This window comes from Sceloporus occidentalis, unplaced genomic scaffold (genome assembly GCF_023333645.1).
Source record: "Sceloporus occidentalis isolate IW3139 unplaced genomic scaffold, rSceOcc1.0.p SCAF_50, whole genome shotgun sequence".
In the NCBI taxonomy this organism is placed as follows: domain Eukaryota; kingdom Metazoa; phylum Chordata; class Lepidosauria; order Squamata; family Phrynosomatidae; genus Sceloporus; species Sceloporus occidentalis.
This window is the reverse complement of record NW_028317030.1, coordinates 2480382-2502615: the sequence shown is the minus strand read 5'-3', so window position 1 is coordinate 2502615 and position 22234 is coordinate 2480382. Positions and strand designations below refer to the sequence as shown.

General features: G+C 40.7%; 2 protein-coding genes across 2 annotated transcripts in view; both read left to right on the top strand.

Moving 5' to 3' along the window:
* Positions 1-10680: 10680 nt before the first annotated feature.
* LOC149288629 (cyclin-dependent kinase 5 activator 1-like) lies at positions 10681-11361 on the top strand. The gene has a single exon (XM_089491354.1). It carries the CDS (start codon positions 10681-10683, stop codon positions 11359-11361), a length of 681 nt encoding a protein of 226 aa, XP_089347480.1.
* A 1172-nt stretch (positions 11362-12533) lies between these two features.
* Positions 12534-22234, top strand: part of LOC149288628 (semaphorin-4G-like) — a 42961-nt gene continuing 33260 nt past the window's right edge. The window contains exons 1-3 of the mRNA XM_089491353.1: positions 12534-12585; positions 15194-15342; positions 21642-21704. Coding sequence (XP_089347479.1) covers positions 12534-12585; positions 15194-15342; positions 21642-21704 — 264 coding nt within the window. The remainder of the gene's footprint in view (positions 12586-15193; positions 15343-21641; positions 21705-22234) is intronic.

Sequence of the window (22234 nt, the reverse complement as noted above, 5' to 3'; positions counted from 1 at the left end):
ATTCTCTGCGTAATGTTAAGGGTATAATATTACCTTTAATCATTGACTTTAATGAACTCTTAGTCCGTACGAAATAAAATTCCCCAAATATTCTGGTACCCTTTGAAATTTGCTCAGTAAATCCTAGAGCCGCAGACTGATTTGGAGAGTCATCTCGTTTTTATACGTTTCATTGACTTAAGTGAACATCTCATTAAATTAACACTTGTGTGAATAATTCTTGCCTTATCTCGGTGTTATCCGGCACTAAGTACTAAAACCATCAAGTCTACCCTGCTTCGAATAGGGCAGATAATCTTATTTTAGTGCCCAGGGCTAAATGCGGTTATAGTTTTTTTCTCCTGGATGAGAATAACTCGTATAACAAAGCCTACTGCTGTCCCTTATCTGTACCAAGAGTCTGTCCGTCTAAGGAAAAATGCTTTTTAAATTATGGAATGGATTGGTGCTAAAATTATATAAATTGTAACTCTGATTAGTTATGTTGATTACATTGGCTCACGTTCTTTTCTCGTTTCACAGCGATCTTACTGCATTTACATTCACAATGCCATACCGCCCAACAGTCCTGGTTTTCAGGCTGTCCTGGGTAGCTTCATGGAAGATTCAAATTCAATTTGGAAGAAAAAAAACAACAAAGCTTTAGAGAACCCTAGAAATTCCTGTATTAACCTTTACCACCCTCTCTGTGAAGGTTAAGGGCATATCCTACGCATTCTCTGTAAAGAATACTCCGTAGTGACGCGTGTACGTTATAACTGAACACAGACGTTGGGTGGCTTCAGGGGGGGGGGTTATATGTGTGATGTCACATTAGTCCAGGTTGTGAAAATTGTACCGACCCTGAAAATTTGGGCCAAACTGAAGAAATTTGAACCCCAATGAAGATGAAAACAAACAATGATGAATTATCATAGTTTTTTTGAATTCTTTGTAGAATTTCCTGATTTGGTGGAAATGCGGTCTTCAAGGAACCAACTCACCCCACAGAGATTAAGGAGACCGGAAAAAGTAATTTACGATCTTCTAATCCCTCTTCTCTCTCGAACCTCTTCAAAGTAGATAAAAGAGAAATTTATACTCATATGTATAATGCAACGTAACAAAAACATATTAAAGTGAATTATGATTATTAAGCAAAGGCTGCTTTAATATTCAAGTTTGTTTAAGGCTCTCTATTTAACATTTCCTGACTTATTTAAACCACGTTCTGTACGGGTTCTTACTGGTTTATTGCTTCATCCTGTCCCTTTTGTTCTCAATATTTAATGAACAAGGTTTAAATTGAAACAATAACTTTTTTTTCCAGAGTTTCAGTAAAATAAAAAAAGGAGTGATTCGTGCTGTTGAGAGAATGGCGTATTTGGCAGATGTGTACTAAAAGTAAGACAGAAACCAGTTTTTCCTGAACGCTCAGTAGATTTCTTAGATTTCTCTGCACGTAAACCTCAAAAGAAGCATATGGAGTCATGTAAACAAGCCGAAGACATGCCCTTTCTAGCACGCCTTAAACTCATTCCATAAAATGATCAAACACAAAACTGACGTTTACTATACACCAAAGTTATTACTGTGCCTGGTATTGCAGCGTGGTCCAAATGGCAGAGGTGTACCTAGAGTATTTGGCACCCCGGACAGATCTCACTTTAGAATGTAAAAGCACTCACACTCTCACTCAAGATCCCTCACACTCTTACTCGCTCTCACCCACGTCTCCCTACCATCTCCACCAACTGCTTCCGTGTCCCTATCTCCAGCAGTTCTGCTTCTTCTCTTGCCTATTCTTCTGTATTCTTCCGCTTCTCCCCGTGTCTTCATTCTTCGTCCGGTTCTTTGTGAAAGGGGAATTACTCTAAGAGGCAAGAATAATGTTCATTGTGCCCAGAGGCTCCAGCCTTTTGCGGAAGTGCCCCTGGAGGACTCTTTCACGAAGAAGCGGATGAAGAAAGAAGACACGAGGAGGAGGATCAGAAGAAGTAAGAAGACACAAAGAGGATCAGAAGAAGAAAGAAGACAGGAAGAGACAAGAGAAGAAGCAGATCGGAGAGAGAGGTGCACAGTGCATTTTACTGTATAATATGGAGGCAAATTATCTAGATAGTATAGATGATTTGCCTCCATATTATGTAGTAAAATGCACTGTGCGCCTTTAAAACACAGAGCTCAGCAATGGGGATGCTGGCTGCCAAGGGGCAGGTTAGGAAGGTCAGCTTCCCTTTAGAAAGAGGGGTACTTTGTGAAACCAGTGGAATATTTTGTCCACAATAGATCAGGGTAATGGGAGTTGTGGTTCACAACAATAATCAGAACATCGCTGCTGGTCCCTAAATCAATGGGAACTAGAAAATATACGATACTGAAGATGCTGCCTGTGAAATCTCCTTCATCGGAGGCTAGCGCTGTTTGTATTCATAGGAGAGCATTCAATAACGACGCAATCCTTTGCATTTCATTTAAAAAATGAACATTGATTGCCATAGCGACAGAGGAGTTCCACCTGATCGGAATACCAATATAACATTCAGTAATTTGTTGCTGGATGAGATTGCTGATCCTTCAGAAAACCCACAGTAACTGGTTGTATGACATGATGTGACGGACAATGTATGTGCCTTTCCCGCCAATCAGCCTAATTCAAGGCTTTTCAGATGTTCTGTAGCACCATTCATATTTATGTCTTCTGGTTTTCACCATAATTTAAACCAAATTGGATTGTGTTTATGGTTTTGTCATGATCCGAGACGCTGTTACTAAGGCTATGCGCAAATACCTCCTTTATTAAATTTAGTGAGTTTCTTTGGTTTCTTTAAAAAAAAAATCAAAAAAAATCTAAGGGTTAAATAGTAGGACACTCACTCCGTCATATAATTTTTGTGCCATATTCCCAGTTTCCATTTGCCCTTTGCCCCCCCCCCCAGCTATTTTCCCAACTGGTTAGTTCCAGCCCTGGCTCAGCGAATCCTGCAGATGGGGGGGGGGGGGTGTTGCGCTTTCCTGCCATTGATTGGCCGCTTCAAGCAGCCAATCACTGGCAACAGTCATCTGATCATAGACAAGGAGGGCAGCTGCAGTAAAGTGTCCCTTGCAAATCTGATACATAGTGATGATACAAAGTTACCTTTAGTTTTATTTCTCCGTCCAATAAAGAGTTGGGGGGGGGGGGCAATAAACCTTTGCGTTGGCTCTATGCGCTTAATCAAGATGTAATGATGCTGATTTAAAGCAAGGGATGGGGGGGAGTCTTTATTAATATAAAAAAATGCTGGATAGAGAACATATTTCCTGCGATCATTATGCAGCCGCAGGACGGAGGCAGAAATTAATTTTGATGGTATGGAAAATAGATGTAAATCCTGAGATTTTATGTAAAACGACGCTGAACTAAAACAATATTTCGCAACAATTACTAGTTTAAACTGTTTTATTTTTTTTTTTTAGCCCCACGGTGTAAATTGGGTTTAGTAAATTTATTAAGATTATTTATATAATGTTGTCACCAAATAATAGCTGTTTGTGTAATTCTGGAATTTATAAAACACTTTTAGGGTTGTAGAACGAAAAACGCTCATTCTGGAAAACAATGACAGAGGGATCTCGGTCGTGAAGAATATTGATTTGACTTTCTGCTATTTAATATATAATATATATATATATATATATATACACAATAATATTCTGTACAGAGCCATGTAGTATGAAGGCACATTCATTATGTTGCGTTCAAAGAGGCTGTCCATGAGTCCTATTCGTTTTAATGTACCTTTTTTCCCTGTGATAATACATTTTCTGTTTTTCCCCTCCCCCAGCTGCCTGTATTGCAGGCGATATGTTCCCCGGCGTGCATCTCCTGCAGAAAGCGCGCATGCTTATATATCCCCCGCCAGCTATCTCCGGCGTTGGCTTGACCAAGAATTTCTGGTTGGAGTGTGAGACCTGTGTGCATGCGCACTACAGCCCAAATTGGTTTTCTGCCAGTGATTATCTGCTTCTAGCAACCAAGACCATACCTGGGTATGGAGCTCTCCCCTTTCCGGAATGTATGTGGGTGGTCCCGCTGATGTCGGTGGGCGGTCCCGTTGATGTCGGTGGGCGGTCCCACTGAAAGCTGCCCATTTTTGGAGGGGAAGTGGGTGGGGCATGCCTCAATGCCGCTCCGGCAACCCCGCAGTGACCCGGAGAAGTGGCACTTGACCAAAACTGGTGAGAATAGTGGGGCATGGGGGGGGGGTTTGTTCTGCTGCAGCTGACTTCATCGTATAGTTTTCTTTACAGGTAGAGAATGCATATTACTGTATTTACAAAATACTTTAATATGGATCCCTCGGTGGGACACAAGACTGTGCCTTTAAGTATCGCTCTCTGCATTTCTGAAAATCACTCTGTGAAACCTTTTGGAAATGTATCAGGCCATTGGATGTAGTCCGTTTCTGGATAATACTAAAGGCGCTCAACCTCGTCTTTGGAATTATTTATAAGGAGAATTATATGACATTGAACAGTCCTCTGCTCCCGTAATTCAATACAGAGAGGTGTGCGGGAAGCTTCAGGCTTGCTCTATATCTATTCACATTAGCACGCATATTGCTTTGACCTGTGTGAATGAAGGGCACTTCTACGTGAATTCTCCTTAAAGGACAAATGGCTACGTCCAGTTTCCCAAAAATGGAAATATAAATGGCCCATTTAAATTATAATTTGGACGTTTTCTTGGTTTAGATCAATCTTTGATGCTTTCAGACCCACAATCTTTAAAGTAAACACGTGTTAATTCACATTAACCAACAATGTAAAGTTTTCTAGCTAATTTTAACAATACTTTTTTTTTAAATTTACATTCTCTCTTTATTTTCAACATTTTTTTTTTCTAGTTGTTTCCCATACATTGTACAAGTATAGAAGACCAAGTTTTCACAACAAAGCGGTCACATAGAACAATATCTTCGAGTTTAGAAAATGTGCAGGGTAACATGACACGTACATGTATAGATAAAATAAACATAGCGACATCTAGTACACACAAAACCCAGTAGTATGTTAGGAGATGCACATGGCAGCTCCTCAAAGCATAAGATACTCGACTATCTACTCATTACTAGAAAGCGTTGATGATGGAAAACAACCTCGGCTTCGAAACACTTTGTAACATATAGAAGAGTATAATTTTAACAATACTTGATGACCTGAATACACTTGTTATAATCTCTATTACATGGATATTTGGATGTGTATTTCGGATAGGTGAGGTTTGGGCTTAGTCTTTTGGGCTAATCTTCTTGTACAAAACAAATGAGCTGTCATTTTATTCTTTCCTTTAAAGGGTTAATCACATAAAATAGTTTCAATTTATCATTACCCTCTTTTGTGTCACATGTCAATCAAGCATTCCCTGATAAATGATGAATGTTTCAACATTAAATAAAGTATAATTTCTTATAAATAGAGGATAGAGGTAAGAATTATGCTTTTAAGGTTTTAATGGCCATAAAAATAACTTTCTACTAAAGAGACAAATTCATTATTCAATTTGGGTCCAGAGGGGTTCCTCAAGAATGGTTAGACTATGGTATGTGCAGAAAATCTCATGGTCCAACCTAAACTGACTGTTTCTGTATATTCTTCTTACAGAAGACAATATAAAATTGTAATTGGACTTTCTGATAAAGGTTATATTAATGCTATTTTATTTATTCTTTAAGATATTCCAGGTAATTAATGATTGGCTGGGTTCTGTTGGGACTATAATTAAATATAATATAGTATTTGAATACACAATGTATGCTGAGAACCATTGGAAGTGCCAACTTCTGCATCACTAGCTAGACTAATCTATCCCCGGGGCCCCTAGGCACAGTGCAGTAAGGTAACCATGATGGGTCAACTCCCGGGAACCCTCCAGTTTGGTGATACTATAAAGGATAGATGCAAACAAATCTATTACAGCCTAAGGTGCAGAATGTGGAATGTGAATATTGACCTGTTAAATACACAGAGACTTTGCTTTTTAAACTTTGGTCAAGGAAAAGTTCCCCGTAATGAAAACTATGCAGTGAAGTCCTTAAAACAAGACAGGTAAAGGACCATCGATTACTACATCTATTAAAAAAAAAATGAAGTCTTGAAGATTTGTCTAGCGTTCCTAATAGGAGCAATGTACCTACAGTGAGGTCGTCATAAGTTATGGGGCCAGTGGCACAGATAAGAGACCGCTGGTGGTCTGCTGAGGCCTGGGTGGAAAGCCCTGTGTATATACAACCATGTCTTGTCCCACTGCATATGAATATGCTGACCAGTTGGGCGCGTCCATGACGTGGGCCAAGTAACTGAGAATCATTTCCAAGGCTCCATCACACTTGGCCACTGAAGCATACTTGGTTTGCCAAGCTCATGACTTCCTACTTAACAGAACACCGAATAACAGGAGCATTCTATTCATTAGTACACACACATTCACGTTTATCCTAAAAAAAAACTATGTTTATGGTGATCTGAAGCTTTTCTTTGTCACAAACCACTGCCTTTCATCAGTCCGGTTTCGGAGGATAACGACAGAGCCGCTTCCTCCTCGAAAGGTAACTTGATATCAACCACTTAACAAATCATTGCGGCGTTCTTTTGGAATTAGCCGGTTGAGGACACTGACTCATAAAACATTGCCCAGCTAAGAGTCACTATTTTACTCTAAAATCAAAGTAAACAGAACGGGAAGAATAGACGCCTATTAATCTTAAAACAGGCATTTCCTGTGTGGTTCCTGATGTTTCTTTTGATTACCTGTTGTAAAGAATGGTATTTAGAAGGAGAACCGCCACCTTGTAGCCCGGGGTGCTTCCTAACATTCCTTGGTGGGCTCTTAAGACGCCCTCTGTGTGTTATCTACAGCAGGAATGGACAGTACTGGATTCTCAGTTGTCGAAATACCCATCAACAGTTGGAGAAGTTTAGGTGGCTTCTCCAGCACCGAGCCAGTCCCATGAATCTTCTTGATTATTTTTTGAATAGAGAAAATTTGAAACGTTATTACAGTCCTATATCCTCGTTGAATTTTGCAGGAGTGCAGATAAGCAAAGATTAATAACACATTTTCCCAATTCCATAAAGCTTAGCACTTTTTAAAGGCCGATGAGTAATGAAGCGTGGTAAAGCTTCTTCAGAACATAGTAATTTAGTCCAATTATTGTGATCTGAGGCTCAGAGACTGATTCGGGAGATCAGAGCGGGAGACATCTTTCTCACTCGGTGTCATTCCTGTGGGCAGCCATCGTGTCCGTGATGAATGAATTAATAACACCGAGGACTAGCGTATAAAATCTACCGTACAGCTAAGCCACTTACCTCTGACTACGTATCTATCATCACACTTAATAGTAAATCGGGGGTATGAATCAAGAGAGTCAAAGATCAGCAATCTGATGGAATTGTCAAAAATAACAGATAAGGGTTATAATCATGCTTTTTCGCACATGTATTTGTAGTTATGCATACTCAAGTCTGATACGGTAGATGACTGCTTCATGATTATACTCTTTAAGATCAGCTTCCCGGGAAGGAAAGAAACACCTTCAGGTTATTTTATAGGAAAGAAGGCGTAACTGTATCCCAATATTTTTACTATGCAGAAAAGGGTAAGGGAATTGATGTGGGTTTCATCACGCCCGCTCAATGGCTGGAAATGCATGAATTCCTCGCCTGTGCAGAAATACATAGAAACCAGTTTGACTCCATATCATATAAGACCACTTACCGCCTGTAGCAATAGACTCTGAGTGTTCGAGGCGTATTTTCACCGAGGCTAGTTATTTGCATGGTACTTGGTTTCGAAACACTAAAACACATTTGAAAGATTAGCCCCAAACCCAGGGATGGAGAGACACCAAAAAAACATCAATAAAATGCCCCCATACCCAGGAAAAGGGGAGACGCCAAAAAAAAAAAAAACTTTTAAAAAAGGCCCTAAAACCCAGGGAAGAAACTTCAGCAAAACCCCCTGATAAGTGTACAAGAAAAAGCAAATCCTGATATGTATCCTGCTGTGAAGAGGTAGAAGAATGAAACTCAAGCCCCACTGTTCCCGTTAGATTTGTGGTTGTGTCGCTCCATATAGAAAGGTGAGTAAGGACAGTAAGGATTTGGAATTCTCTGCCGGCAGAGGTGGTTTTATCTGAGTCTGTATGTACAGATGTTTAAACAGCAACTGGATGAATACCCATAAAAAACCCATAATATTCAGCGATATAATATTTAAATTATGGGGAATCAGCTTCTTGATCCAAGGAGAGCTCTGACTGCCATTTTGGGGACAAGAAGGATTTTTTTTCTGGTTTGTTGCAAAATTGGGAAGAGCTGCAAACTGGATTTTTTTTTTTTTGCATTCTTTTGGATCAACAGCAATGTGGGAAAGGCTGGACCTGATTTTTTTTTTTTCAGCCTATGTAACTATGTAACTAACTATTTAAGGTGGTGACTTTGAGGACGTTGGGCTTTCAGGGAATACCGTATTGACTCGAATATAGGCCGCACTTTTTCCCCCCACTTTAAGACTTTAAGTGGGGGTGTGGCCTATATTCGGGGTCTAGCGCCTGCCGGGCAGGCAGCGGGGTTAGGATACAGATCCCAGCAGCGGTGCAGGGGACCTGCATCCTACTCCCCGATACGCTCAGACAGCCTCCCCTGCCAGCACTTTCCACGGGGGGGGGGGGGTGCCGGCACGGGAGGTTGTCTAAGCGCATCGTGCGGATGGTCACCGGCTGCGGAGGTTGTTTACCCGCATCGCCGCAGCTGGTGACCGTCCGCATGATGCGTTTTACCTCTGCCCCCAAGACTTACCAGAGCAGACTCCCGGGTGTCTTGCGGGGCCGGCGGGGGACATCTACGCACATCCGCTGAGTCCCGGCACCGGAAGTTGTATACGCGTATTGCGTAGATGTCCCCCGCCGGCCCCGCAAGACACCCGGGAGTCTGCTCTGGTAAGTCGGGGGGGGGGGGCAGAGCGGCAGCATATCTCGGGGGGGGGAGGAGGAGGACAGTGGCAGTATATCTCGGGGGGGGCAGTGGCAGCATATCTCGGGGGGGAGGACAGTGGCAGCATATCTCGGGGGGGGAGGAGGACAGTGGCAGCATATCTCGGGGGGGGGAGGAGGACAGTGGCAGCATATCTCGGGGGGGAGGAGGAGGACAGTGGCAGCATATCTCGGGGGGGAGGAGGAGGACAGTGGCAGCATATCTCGGGGGGGGGAGGACAGTGGCAGCATATCTCGGGGGGGAGGACAGTGGCAGCATATCTCGGGGGGGAGGAGGAGGACAGTGGCAGCATATCTCGGGGGGGGAGGAGGAGGACAGTGGCAGCATATCTCGGGGGGGGGAGGACAGTGGCAGCATATCTCGGGGGGAGGAGGAGGACAGTGGCAGCATATCTCGGGGGGGGGAGGACAGTGGCAGCATATCTCGGGGGGGAGGACAGTGGCAGCATATCTCGGGGGGGAGGAGGAGGACAGTGGCAGCATATCTCGGGGGGGGAGGAGGAGGACAGTGGCAGCATATCTCGGGGGGGGGAGGACAGTGGCAGCATATCTCGGGGGGAGGAGGAGGACAGTGGCAGCATATCTCGGGGGGGGGAGACAGAGTGGCAGTATGTTTTTTTGGTGCTTTTTTTAAAGAAAAAAACTTTTTCTTTAAAAAAGCACCAAACTTTTAGGGTGCGGCCTATATACGGGGGCGGCCTATATCCGAGCCAATGCGGTATATAGTTAATGGGTTTATTTCTTGTTTAAGGGTAGTTTTACCCCCAAAATCATGAGGGGCACCTTCCTGCTTCAACTATATTGAGATTTGGGGCCTCTACTGTGTCTCAGATGAGATACCGGCTCATTAAAAAGTCCATGTTTACATACTCTAATGCGCATGTTCCAATTTTAAACCTGCAGTGCCAAAAACAAACATGCCCTACCCATACATGTGTGGGATTCCTGTACTCACAAGTTGTTTCAGTAACTTCATGTACCCAAGGAAAGAGACGTACCAAAATACTGTGTTTTGTATAGAATGGGTTGGTTAAAAAAGAAAAAAAAACCTAAACCCTAATAAGTTCATGCTTGATTATGGTTTTATAACACTTAATTATTAAACGTCTTAATTGCCTCATTTTTACAATTGATAATTATGTGTCTGGAACCAGAACCAGCGACCCAGAGACAGAGGCTCTGCTGTTGCTCAGATGCCTTCCTCCTCCATGTCCCTGTACCGTATATCTCAGGATCCTGGCATACCTGCTGCTTATTCACTAATAACAGACCGCGCATGTGCATTACACAGAAGTCTGAAACTACCTACACCGGAGCGGCAATGAGGCTATCCGGACTGTCTACACACAACTCTATGCCTAAGAGCTGACATTCTCCTTATACCAATACTGCAAATGGTTTAGTTACATTTGTGTTTTTATTGGATTCAATGAAGTTGGTTGAGAAAAGTGATGGGAGTTAAAGTTGGCGTCCGTGATGCCTGCTGCTAATGATGTCAGAAAGGAGAACGATGGCCTGGAATCCTCACAGGGTTCTATGAAGCTCAAACAGCAGATTGCAAACGCAACAAGTATATCTCACAGCGCGGCCGTGGAGGTGGCTTCATTACTGTGGATATTCTCAAAACTGTGGATTATTGGAGATAATGTGGACGGTGACATCGATGTCCTTCAACAGCAATAAGACCAGGCTGTGCGAGGATGATGTTTATGATGGAGGAGATGATTGTTTTATGGCTGCCCAGAGCAATAATATCAGCTCTGTAACATCTGGCATGCCCTTAAAGCAGCGCGCTAATACCATCCAGCCGCAGGTGGATGAAGAAGAAGACATCAGCGCCCAATTGGCCGATCCCGATCCCAGCATAACATCTAACTGGGCAGCGGAGAAGATCGCCACCAACAAACTGCTCCAATGGCTGGGCAACTTCATCCACCGGAGATGCTTTCGGCTCATATTTTTAACACCTGAGGAGCCGGTCGCCTGGATACGGAGCGTGGAGAGGGAACTCATCGCGGATAAATGGCAGACAGACCGATTCTTAATACCATCAAATATCATTTTTCTATACATGATCTGCCGAGATGTAATCCCCTCCAGAGTCACCACCAAGCAGGAGCTACGGGAGATCCTCATGATTTGTCTTTACGTCACCTATTCGTACGCCGGTCCGGAGATCTCGTATCCCGCCAAGTACTTCCGTAGAGGCGCGCGGAACGAAGACTTCTGGGACAAATGCCTTTCCGTGATTGGATCACTAAGTGGCGAAATGGTCCGAATTAACAACGATCCGATCTTTTACGCCAAGACTTTTGCGAGCCTGAAGGCCAAAGGCGGCCGTTGATGCCGGGAAATCAGAGCCCAACCAATGAAGAACATCTCGTGGCATCGCTTCTTGATTCATATTATTGTAATAATAATAATAACTTTCCCGTTACCCATTACCCTATACTGATTACTATACATTAAAAAAATTTGAAAAATATATCCTTTTAGTAGTGTATATTTGTAGGTTTTTGCAAGACATTAAAGTTAAGCATAACACAAAGTTACCTCATTAATGGTCTTCAGAAAGTGAACCCTGAATTTTTGGTTTTGGTCCAGAATTTTCATTTCGGTGTATCCCTAGGATAAATAGAAGTATTTCATTTTTAATTATCCAGACTATCCTGAATTTGTAGTCACAAAACTTTCTAGGCCCAGAAATCAGTGAGAGGAAAAGTAAAGGTTTTGTGTCATTTACTTAATTTTAATCAGCATATTTTATTAAAGGCCATATTTACTCACAGTGAAAAATGAGTGTGGCCTTCGCACGTATGCAATTCTGATGAAGTGGCCCACTGCAGAAAAAACTTGGACACCCCTGTTATATATATATATATATATATATGAACCTTTCCTGATGTGTTTTTGGGGACTTTCCATCAAACTCTGCTCTCAAGCGCTTTATATGCCTATATGGTGTGTTTAGAAGCCTTAGCGTTTAATTAATCGGCTCCGGCCCTTACCTGATGAATGACGCCATTGTACAATCTCACGCGCTGTTCCCAGAATTTGACGGTAAAACTCAAGGGAATTTTTCCTCTTCATTATAACAGACTAAAGCGAAAATGATTATTGTGGGCAAAATAAAAGTTATTGCTCCCTTTAGCTTGAACGATGTTATTTGCTTTATCCAAACGCACTCACGGCATCCGGTATTTACACGGGGATTAGAGCTGCTGAAAATATGAAGTCCCCAGAAATGTATAATTCGAGTCATTTGAATGTGGGGACATTATCATAATTGTTTTGACTTGCAGTCATGAGTCTAATATGCCCTTCGTACCATACAAGCAGATATTTCTTCTTGTCCATCATTGTTTCCGTAATTCTAATTGTTATGTTATATATTACTTTTTACCCGCTGTACAGCGCCGCTGAATGTGATGGCGCTATATAAAGCAATACATGATAATAATAATGAAAATTTGCACAATTGGCTAACTCCTGATAGCCCATGCTCAATAGAACGGGATGCAGGCAGAAAGTCCCGCTGAGGTTGTGGGACACGCCGCCGTTTTAGTGGGTAATGAGTATCAGAACAAAGGTTCCCAGGTACGAGCGTGAGGCTGCATGAAAGATATTGCCAATGCTGGTCAAAACTTGCTTTTTGAAGCAATTAAAAGTCAATATCAATAAGCAGTTTTATTACGTTACCATGGAAACCTGTTGTTTGCAAATGTAGAGGACAGGGTTGGACAAGAGTGATGGAAAATCCAATTTATGGTTCTGCTGCAAAATAAAGTAACTTTGGGTTGATATTCACTGAGATCTAATAATTGCCGTCAAGATCAGAATCAAAAGATTTTTTGATTTTGCTTTTCTTTTGATTTTTAGATTTATATCATCAATCGCGTTTTGTTTTATAGTTCCTTTGCTCCTTTGAGATGAGCCACATGTTATATTTGATGTTAAATACTCCGTTAGCAAGTGATTATTGGGATATTAAAAAAAAAAAAAAAAGATTTATTACTTTTTGATACAAAGTATTCCTTTAAGAATTATGAGAAGATCGCGTGCCAATCGTTAACATAAACATGGAATTAGTGATTCCGTGAAATTTAAAACTGAAGAATCCGCTGCTAGATATTTATTTTAAGCAAATCACAGATTACAGAAATGAATGAAAATGAAATCTGGACTATTCATTTTTTACTGATAGATCTTCTCAGGGCATTGAGTCAGAAGAGCATTTATCGGCCATGGGGGCCGCAGGACGGCGTTTGCCAGGCACGCAAAGATGATCCAGGATTTTCTCAGTCCGTATCCCATGATCAGTCATGGGAATTAAGTATTCTGCCCGTGAATGTTCTGGATCTGTGAGCCATCTTTCCCCCTCCAGCTACACTGCTGCCCAACCGCCAGCCAACATGAACACCGGCAGTGTCTTAACCCTGGCTCGATATCCATAGAGAAACATTGCTAAGCAACCATCATGAGTACAGCCACGGGGAAGTGTCTCCCTGTAAGATCTACATTTCCCGTTGGCAACGAGATACATAGATTTAACCTTCTGCTTGCCAAAAGGACACATAAGCTTTCCACATTCTTTTCTGGCTGGGCTGGATACATTGTTACACCAACCGATGTCTCTTTTTGTTCCTCCTATTGTTTCGAGCCAAATCCTTAATGTGATATTTTCGTTTAACGGGAGTAAAAATTGCACGCCAACTGCACAAACACATTAATTAGACCTGATGTATTGATTTCACAGGTTTCCCTAATTATGGGATTCTCTTGCCGTGATAGCGTCAAATAGATTTTTTTTTTCTCGTATAAAACATCACTATCCACGTTAATGGCCTACAATACAATAGGTACATTAACTGCAGTATGTTTTATGACTCTTCACCTACCCTAGTAAACATTTTATGCTTTTTCTGATTTCTTTGCCTGGCAACCAACAATGCCAAGTAAAACTTCCACCTTGGAAAATGTAAAGCGTATCAAAATTTTATAGCATTTCTCCCACTTATTTACCTCTTTGCTAAACTGTGTACACAAACACTCACATATATATATATATATATATATATATATATATATATATATATATACGGTGTGTATATGTGTATATATATATATATATATATATATATATATACGGTGTGTATATGTGTATATATATATATATATATATATATATATATATATATATATACGGTGTGTATATGTGTATATATATATATATATATATATATATATATATATACGGTGTGTATATGTGTATATATATATATATATGTATATATATGTGTGTGTGTATATATATATATGTGTGTGTGTATATATATATATGTGTGTGTATATATATATATGTGTGTATATATATATATATATGTGTGTGTATATATATATGTGTGTGTATATATATATATATGTGTGTGTATATATATATATATGTGTGTGTGTATATATATATATATATATGTATATATATATATATATATATATGTGTGTGTGAGTGTTTGTGTACATATATATACGTATGAATGCAGGCAACCTGGAGCTCTCCACTTCTGGGTGGGTGGCTTTATTAAAGGGTAGGTGAAGGTAGGCAGAGAGTGGGCGGAGCAAAGATACAATGTGGGCAGGGAGTAGGCGTTGCCAAACACATTACTCACTCTGAATTTATTTGTATAAAAATACATTGCGCCTTTTCTAAATCCCAAATCTGACCAGGAGGCTGGATATTTTGGGGGACTTTCCGCGCTCAAACACCACACTGAGCTGGTGCTTTATGGCAATTCTAATGAAGTCCTTTGCTTTATAGATTTTCATTGCCCAGGTTGTCCAGCAGGGTGGTTAAGATTGAGCCATTCTATTGTTTTTCACAGGCAGTATGATAAGGAGTCGGAGTGTTTGTCTAGTAGATTGGGCTCAGATAACAGAGCTATACAAATGACTAATATGCAGAGGCCTGAAAGTATAAGTAAAAAACTAGTTAGTAATGTAGTAATGCTGGGAGTTGCCCCCTTTAACCAGTCATAGTGGCCTCCTCTGTTTGCCATGAATTTTCATTGCCAGTCAATAAACTGCTATTTCTCTTATTCAGTATTAACTAGAGTGTTTTTTCCCCCCCGTATACTTCTGAATTCCAAGCCCGGTCTAAAGTTGAGGTTTCTCTCCCGCAGAACTCTCGGACGTCAGACAGTTCAGCGCTAATGTGAAGAATTACAGTACTCTGCTCCTGGAGGATGACAAGGGGATTCTGTATGTGGGAACGAGGGGCGCTATCTTCTCACTCAATTCGAGTGATATCTCTCAGAGATCGCAGAAAGACGTAAGTACTCAACCCGCCATGCATATTATTTCATGTATTATTTGTTAGCGTTACTGTGTTCGGACTTGAATGGATAATGGTAACACTTCCATCACCCCCGCGTTGCTAATCTTGGTTTAGGAGGCGCTAATGGATGCTACAAGCTAATCCCTTAACGAGAAGTACCATTCCGTCTATTAACGATGCATGCGGATGTGATTTTTGCTCTACGGATTTAAAAATGTAGTTCGACTCAAGTAGCTTGACTTTCGAGTCTTCAAAACCAAATGCTCAAAAATCTACTACCTAAGTAAATTGTGCATAACTTTTACTGGGTGTATATGTTATACCCTTTCCCCAAAAAAGTCATCAGTCCAGTCCACAAAGATCGTCAGGACTTGTCCACGCGTCATCAGCCCCCCCCCCCCAAAGAAGAAGGGGACCCTGGAAGTTCCTAGTTATGATTATGACATAACAAGTATATCATGCATCAAAACAGAAACTTGCTCACACTGGCTTAGGAGATGTAATATATCTATATATTATATATCTCCTTGGTCACTGAATCAAACCATGCTTTCAGGGCAAAACCCCTCCAGGTTCCAGTGCCAGTGCTGATATTCCCCATATTGGGGTGCAACTACCAAAAATATTGTTTGCACTAATCTTTGGGGGTAAAAAATGGGCCTGACTGTCCCTTTTAACATCCGCCTGCCCTAATCGAATATACCCCTTTATGTTCCATGACCTTAAGAATCATTAACCCAGAGACCATAAGCGATTCCTGGAATATTCAAACTATCCTCGCTGGGTAAACAGCCCGATTCCACTTTAAAAATGCCTTTATAAATTCCTTTAAAAATGCCATTTTTTATATTCTGTATCTGCTTTTGCTCTGATAAGAACATTTATACAGCTTTTTATACATTTATACGATACAAATAATTACTAATCATTCCTGACAGCTCTAAATAAAGAGTTTTATATCAAACGTCTGCTGTAGAGACTTAGGTTTAAATATTATTGGTATGTGACAGTGTTCCATCAAAACAAAGCAAGAAACGCGCTTAGATAAAAGGGATTTTCGTTCTTTTAAATTCAAACTCTGGATTAAAAAAAAAAAAGAACTTTGAAATTCAGATGTTTTATTTCATAGTTTTTACGGCTTGGAGACTTCGTTGGGGAAACAAACGTACATTTCTTATTGGCTGGTCATTTTAAAACCTCTCTATAAAGAATGTTATCATTATTGTAATTACTTTATTACATTATTTAATAACATACGACTCTTGTGTTTGGGACGGAATATGTCTCAGCACTCCTTTGATTGGCCGTGCAACTTGTAACCTTTTGAATATTTGAATAATTAACTTGGTTAATTAATGGTGGAACCCACCACTAGCTTGAAACATGGGAACTGGGAACCCAAGGCGTAGGTTACCCGGGGCTCTCCCTCTTCTGGGGGAGTGGCTTCATGAAGGGGTGGGCCAGCCCAGATAGCCTTTAGGAGATGGGATGGTAAGGGGCGTGGCCAAATACAGCTCCACTGCCATTAGAAAGAAGAAACTGACCCAGAGACCAAGGAGAGTAGTGCTTTACTTGGAGACTCCGGGTCAAACCTGAGGAGACCCCTCTAACTTATAAAGGACATATGCCTTGTTGGTAATAAATTAAAAACCGAAGGTTATGTCACAATGTTACAGTGATGTAAATGTATGAAAATGACTTTAAAAATGTAAATGCCTAAAACGTATCCAGTCTATGAAGTACAGCTGTGCTTAGTATGGGTGGGTGAGGATTGTAGGAGTTGTAGTTGTGGCCTGCAAGTTACCATTAGCCTTACTAATAGTAAATTATTGGAACAACACGGTATTTGAAACCTGTTCGAGATATTGGCCAATCACGTTCTAGACAGGGTAAGTCACCAGAACACAAAATCGAAGTCAAAATATGAGCTGTAAATTGGGGTGAGATGTAAGTCTGGGCACGCCAGCTCCAGCATAAATTCACGGTATTCTGAAACCTCGCAGACCTCTCTTCCAGGAGTAAATTCCCTTTTAAAGATTGTAAGAAGCTTTTCGTTTTCGCAATAGCCCTGTTGAGAAATACAGGTTTCTGGGATCCCAAATATTTGGACAGATCCATTATAAACTGCTAGTATCTCATGTTGCTTTACGTTTGTCACTTAAAAGGACCATACCACCCAGAAGAGTTGTTAATTATATACACATCTGTCTACCCTTTATTTGTGCAGTTACATTAATGTACATAACAACGGAACGGTTATAATTCATACAAAAAATCTAAAGAGGAGAGAACCCATGTCCTGAAGAGTATGCTTTGGAAAGAGACAGACTCTCTCTTTCTCTCTCACTGGACTGTTGCCCAAAACAGGGACACCCGTATACTAAAGTTATGCTTATTATGCCATTTGTTACAGTAAATCTAGTGTTATGACAGCCGTAATCATAGCGTTTTAAAAATGTATAGACAGAGTGATCCGTTGGGCACCGATGGATACATCTTGCACCTTGGATATAGAAGAGAAATCATTCAAGACTAGGATTTCTTTCAGAACCGTTTATACGCACGAGAGCGCAATAACTCATGCAGCCGTGGCGCTTAAAGGGTTAAACGGATGGGGGGTCATCGATGTGAAAGATATCTGACGTATGACCTGTCAATCTGCTACTAGATTCCACCCCACCTTGTGTTTCGAAGAAACAGCCGGGAGCCACAGTGATTCACAGGGGCCGGGGGCATTAACCAGGCTGTCAGCCTTATATCTAAAAGTTGTCATCGGTGATGATATTTGTGACCCTGACATGTTTGTGACTGAGCAAATGAGAGTAGGGCACTCCTTGTGTCCTCAGGGCAGAGGTAAAGTCAACACACGCGCCGTCCGCTGCCAAGTCACACAATCCCGGGTGACTCACAGTCCCACAGTCTGTCCTGAATCCTTTCACCCTTTTACCGTGGCGTGTGTTTGGATTGTGTTTTCTTGGCCACGAACTAAATCGAAATATAAATATTGGTTGGGGTGGTTAGAGGCATGGATGGGGTCAGAGTTCTACCGAGTCTTTTTTATAACTTTATGACCTACTGCTTACTTAGGCAGCCACAATAATGTTGCAGTCTTTTTTTTATTTTTTAAGAACTGATTTTTTTATTGAAGCCCTGAGCTGCAGGTGTTCTGCTGTGAAAAAAAGTGAACCAAACGTGCAAGGCCATGGTGGACACCAAAGAGAGAGATGGCCCCTTCCTTCCTCGATCAAAAGGCCTGCAAGGGGAAGGACCACCGAGATCTTCATTGGAGGGAGTTGGCCATCCATAAGGGCTACCCAACTCCTTCCTCACCAGAGAAAACAGGACCTTTAGGGGACCTCGTTCCACCATGGAGTTATCGGTGTCAATTCCGTAGTGCCCTGATACATCGCTTATTACAGCTATGATATCTTACGGAGCGTTACAAATGTTGCCAACATTTTTTTGCTCTAATGATTAACGTCAAGGTTGTTTAAGGTGACTGGTTCACTTTATCATATAAATAACAAAAACATATTGTGCGGGGGGGAAATGAAAAGCGTATTTAAAAACATATGTTTTTACCTTGCTGTATCTGTAAATCTTACTTATTAAGCATAGCTGAGCTTATTCTCTCATCTGAACACATGTGGCGGGGCAATGGGCTGTAAAATCCACGCCGGTGAATCCACCGCTTTTACCGTGTGTCTGTCAACAAGGAGTCTGTCTAATTCAATTACATTTTGACTCAGAAAGGCAGCTGTCACAACCCTATACCTGAAAGTTATACGTTAAAGCACTCTGAAAATGTATTATACAAAACTAAATTTCACCAGTATATGTATGTGTGTGTGTGTGTATATATATATATATATATATATATGAACCCGTGGCGATTTAAGAAGGACCGTGTCAGAGATAAAACATTAAGAAATGAAGCTCTAAAAAAGTCCTTACTTTATTCCTGCTCAGGGGAGTGGTGGCAGCTTTTAATCCCTAGGGCAAATTTAACAGCCTGAATACATTTGGCTCAAATGTATGCTTCTAGTCCAGCGTTCCAATTGACACAGTTCTTAAATGATTCCCCTACACTCCAGAAGTAATTTAGGTTTTTGTGATGGAAAATGAAGTAAAAGAACTCTGCGATTCTACTTGAGCACGAAAAGGGATTGCATCGTACCGAGAGACATTCAACTAAAGGGGACGTTCTCTACATGGTGGCATCATTCCAAAAGGCCAAAACTTTTAGAGCTTTGACAAAGCCGACTATGTGATACGCAGGCTACAGGGATAGCTTAAAACCATAGCGATTCACAATTTATACTAGCCCTACTTTAATAAGTAATAAGCCCCAAAAATATGGGACAAATATTCTATGGCAGTCTGACATATTGGAATATTTAGGTTTGGTTTATATTCCACATTAATCCAGAGTAGCAGGCTTGTCAGGCATGTTTCCTAGGTCTACCAGTGATGGATCCCGATGATGTAATTTGGGGCAAAAGGTCCCTTATTCTGACTGCTTTGATATTTGTCTATTTCTCACATTCTTTCAAATTACAAATGTACGCGTAAGGTGCAAGTTACTAGAGCCAGAACATTTCATCACTTTCTTTCATTGTCTAGCCATAGACACTATTGCAACATTATCTCGACTGTGTCCTCTAGAGTTCTACTTCTGATACGCAACCCATGTGTGGGGTCATTTGTGTTTATGACTTGATGCAACATCTGTTCTTCACTAAAGTTTCTCATATTTCAAGATTTATGTGTTGTGTAAAATAATGTTGTAACCTTTTTTATGTATCCTCTGATAATTCTGAATGCCTGCATTGATTCCAAGTTAGTTTTTAATGACCTGCTTTGATTGCACAGCAATATTATATGTTCCTTTCTGAAATGATAATGTGAGGTTTCAGGCTGACGTTGCACGGATTGCCAAACTCCTGTCTTCCCAACTCCCAGTAGTCTTTGGGAGACAATGTAGTCCAACAGTTTTGGTGTCTCCTGATGTCTGCTAAGGACCTGAGGTGCAATTGTTGGTGTTTTAATGGGCAGGGGCTATACACTGAGATATGAATTGGAGGCCTAGAACATCTGCGAAGCGGAACAAACCCCCATGGCCATTGGGACATTGTCGTAGAGTAGAAACTGTATTCTCTAAAGATATGCCATTGCTTCCAGCATATTTTCAAGGATGTTGTTTTAATAATAGTAACATAGTAACATAGTAACATAGTTCATAAGGTTGAAAAAAGACCAAAGTCCATCAAGTTCAACCTATATACATATTGTGTCCCTACTGTGTTGATCCAGGATGAGATCTGAGCCTGGTCAAGGTGTCCTCCTGACACAGCAGAGAAATGGAAAGTTTGTTTCTCTCACCTTACATTGACCTGTTCTAGAACCTCTCCTTGCAATCTAGGCTGGTTTCACCAGATATTAGTATATCACTATTAGCTGTATTAGATGAGGGCTTCTTCGAGAACTTGTTATTATTAAGACTGTGCCGTTCCAGTCTCCAGATTCCACATTCAGCCCCAAGATGCTTTTTTAGGAGAGAGTTTCTAACATTTTTGTGGTTTTCTGTGGCATCCCCATTACCAATGGCAAATTACTAATCAACAGTTCATTTGCCTGGCTAATTCCTTTCTAATTTATCTTTATCTTTTAATTGTAAAGGCTCAATTCCTTAGTTGTGTTCTAAATGCATTTAGAGCAAGAAAATGTACAATTGCATAAAAGGTGCAGTAAAGGGATCCAGTCATGGGGTAAATACCACTTAAAGTGGCCTTGTAACTCTGTGTAAAATTGCTTTGTAGCTTTAGGTTTTTGCCCAAAATCTTAAATTCAGATCAGCCCAGGGTCTGTTGTCACCCTGCCCCCCCCCTTACCAGCCATCCACTAATCAAAAGGAAAAATATTCAAAGAAAATCAATTTGCCAGGCAAAATGCCATATTTCTCATTTATAAGTTGCCTGATTCTGATTAAACACTTAGGGATTTTCAGTTGTCAAGGGAAGCATGTGATTGACATCAGCAACAGTGGGTAACATTTGTATCTTAAAATTCCTTTTTTTGGTAGTGTACTAGATTTTTTAATATATTATCTTCTTTATATTTATCTTTATATATCTGTTACATTGATATGTAATAGAAGGCCACAGGCCGTAAGCATGACGTGTATTATCTGATATATTGCAGCAACCATTCATTTATTTTGTTAATAATGTAAAGAAATTTTAATATATCTGTTTCCTAAAAACATTAAATATATCTATATCTTCTTCTCATAGATCCACTGGGAGGTCACCTCTGAAGAGCACAATGAGTGCCTGAAAAAGGGCAGAAATAATCAGGTACAGAGATGTTTTTCTGTGTTTCTTGTGATTTCTCTGGATTCACTATAAAGAGACCGCTAAAGATCCAGCGCATGTACAATATCTGACAACGCCGGGACAATAGCTTTATTTTTCACGTTTAAAAGCAAATTGGCCAGCAGGGGATTTTTATCTACACCGTGATGCTTTTTGAGTTTTCTGGGTAAAAAGACGTGATCACTAATGATTTCCATTTCATAGGAGATGACGTTTGTACTAATCAAAAAAAAACATTTTACTGAAATTCTGGATATGGTGAAAGTTTGATAGGAGAATAAATGTTTTATTAGTAGCATGCCTTATATTTATCAAAATGGTCTTCACTCTTACGTATGTGCAGCGTCACGCAGAGCTGATCCCTTTCGCTGTCATCTGGACGTTCGCAGCGAGAACACAGAAACTTTCAAAAGATTTAAAAATAAGGTTTCTACGCAGCATAAAATAGTTTAAAGTTAGTGAAATCTGTTTAGAACTTAATACGATCCAGAGGTTGCGTAGAGATATCACAG